This window comes from Orycteropus afer, unplaced genomic scaffold (assembly GCF_000298275.1).
Source record: "Orycteropus afer afer isolate SDZICR_OR568_19922 unplaced genomic scaffold, OryAfe1.0 scaffold00894, whole genome shotgun sequence".
NCBI lineage: Eukaryota > Metazoa > Chordata > Mammalia > Tubulidentata > Orycteropodidae > Orycteropus > Orycteropus afer.
Window position 1 is genome coordinate 1 of NW_006922481.1, and position 550 is coordinate 550.

At 59.3% G+C, this 550-nt stretch overlaps 1 protein-coding gene across 1 annotated transcript in view; it reads left to right on the forward strand.

Moving 5' to 3' along the window:
- Positions 1-255: 255 nt before the first annotated feature.
- Positions 256-550, forward strand: part of RP9 (RP9 pre-mRNA splicing factor) — a 68667-nt gene continuing 68372 nt past the window's right edge. Inside the window, exon 1 of the mRNA XM_007958252.1 lies at positions 256-353. Coding sequence (XP_007956443.1) covers positions 256-353 — 98 coding nt within the window. The remainder of the gene's footprint in view (positions 354-550) is intronic.

A 550-nucleotide genomic window follows, 5' to 3' on the forward strand; every position in this document is an offset into this window, starting at 1 on the left:
TCAGATACGGTCTCTGGGGAAAACCTGCCTCTTGTTCCAGATCTGGACAAAATCACCGCCCCTACGCTGTCTCCGTGTCCTCGCCCCCTGGTGCTCACAGGCTGGGCTTTCCGCGGAGGCGGGGCTAGGTCAGAGGGACGCAAGGGGCGTGGCGTTCGCGGCGTCTCAGCGGCGCGCTGGGGTCCAGAGCTTCCCAGGCTCGCAGCGCCCTGAGTAGTCTCTTGATTTGATGGCGTGGAGGCCCCTTGAGGCCCCATGAGGACCCTGTGCAAACACAACGCGGCCGTGCAGAAGATGAGTGCAGCAGCGAGTGCCAGCGTGTGCGCCTTGCCGGCAGGGGAGCTATTAACCCAGTACATACTGAGAGGATGATGGGGCGGAAAACTGACACCATAGAGATGAGGAGTGCAGAGGGTCCAAAGCCCTGGAGCGCTTGAGGATCATTTCCCACACTTGAGCTTGAAGACCCAAGGTTTATGGCACCTAAATCTCTGCTATTGATACCAGCCAATCGCTGGGTCCGTTGCCCAGAGTGACGTAAGCCGATAAA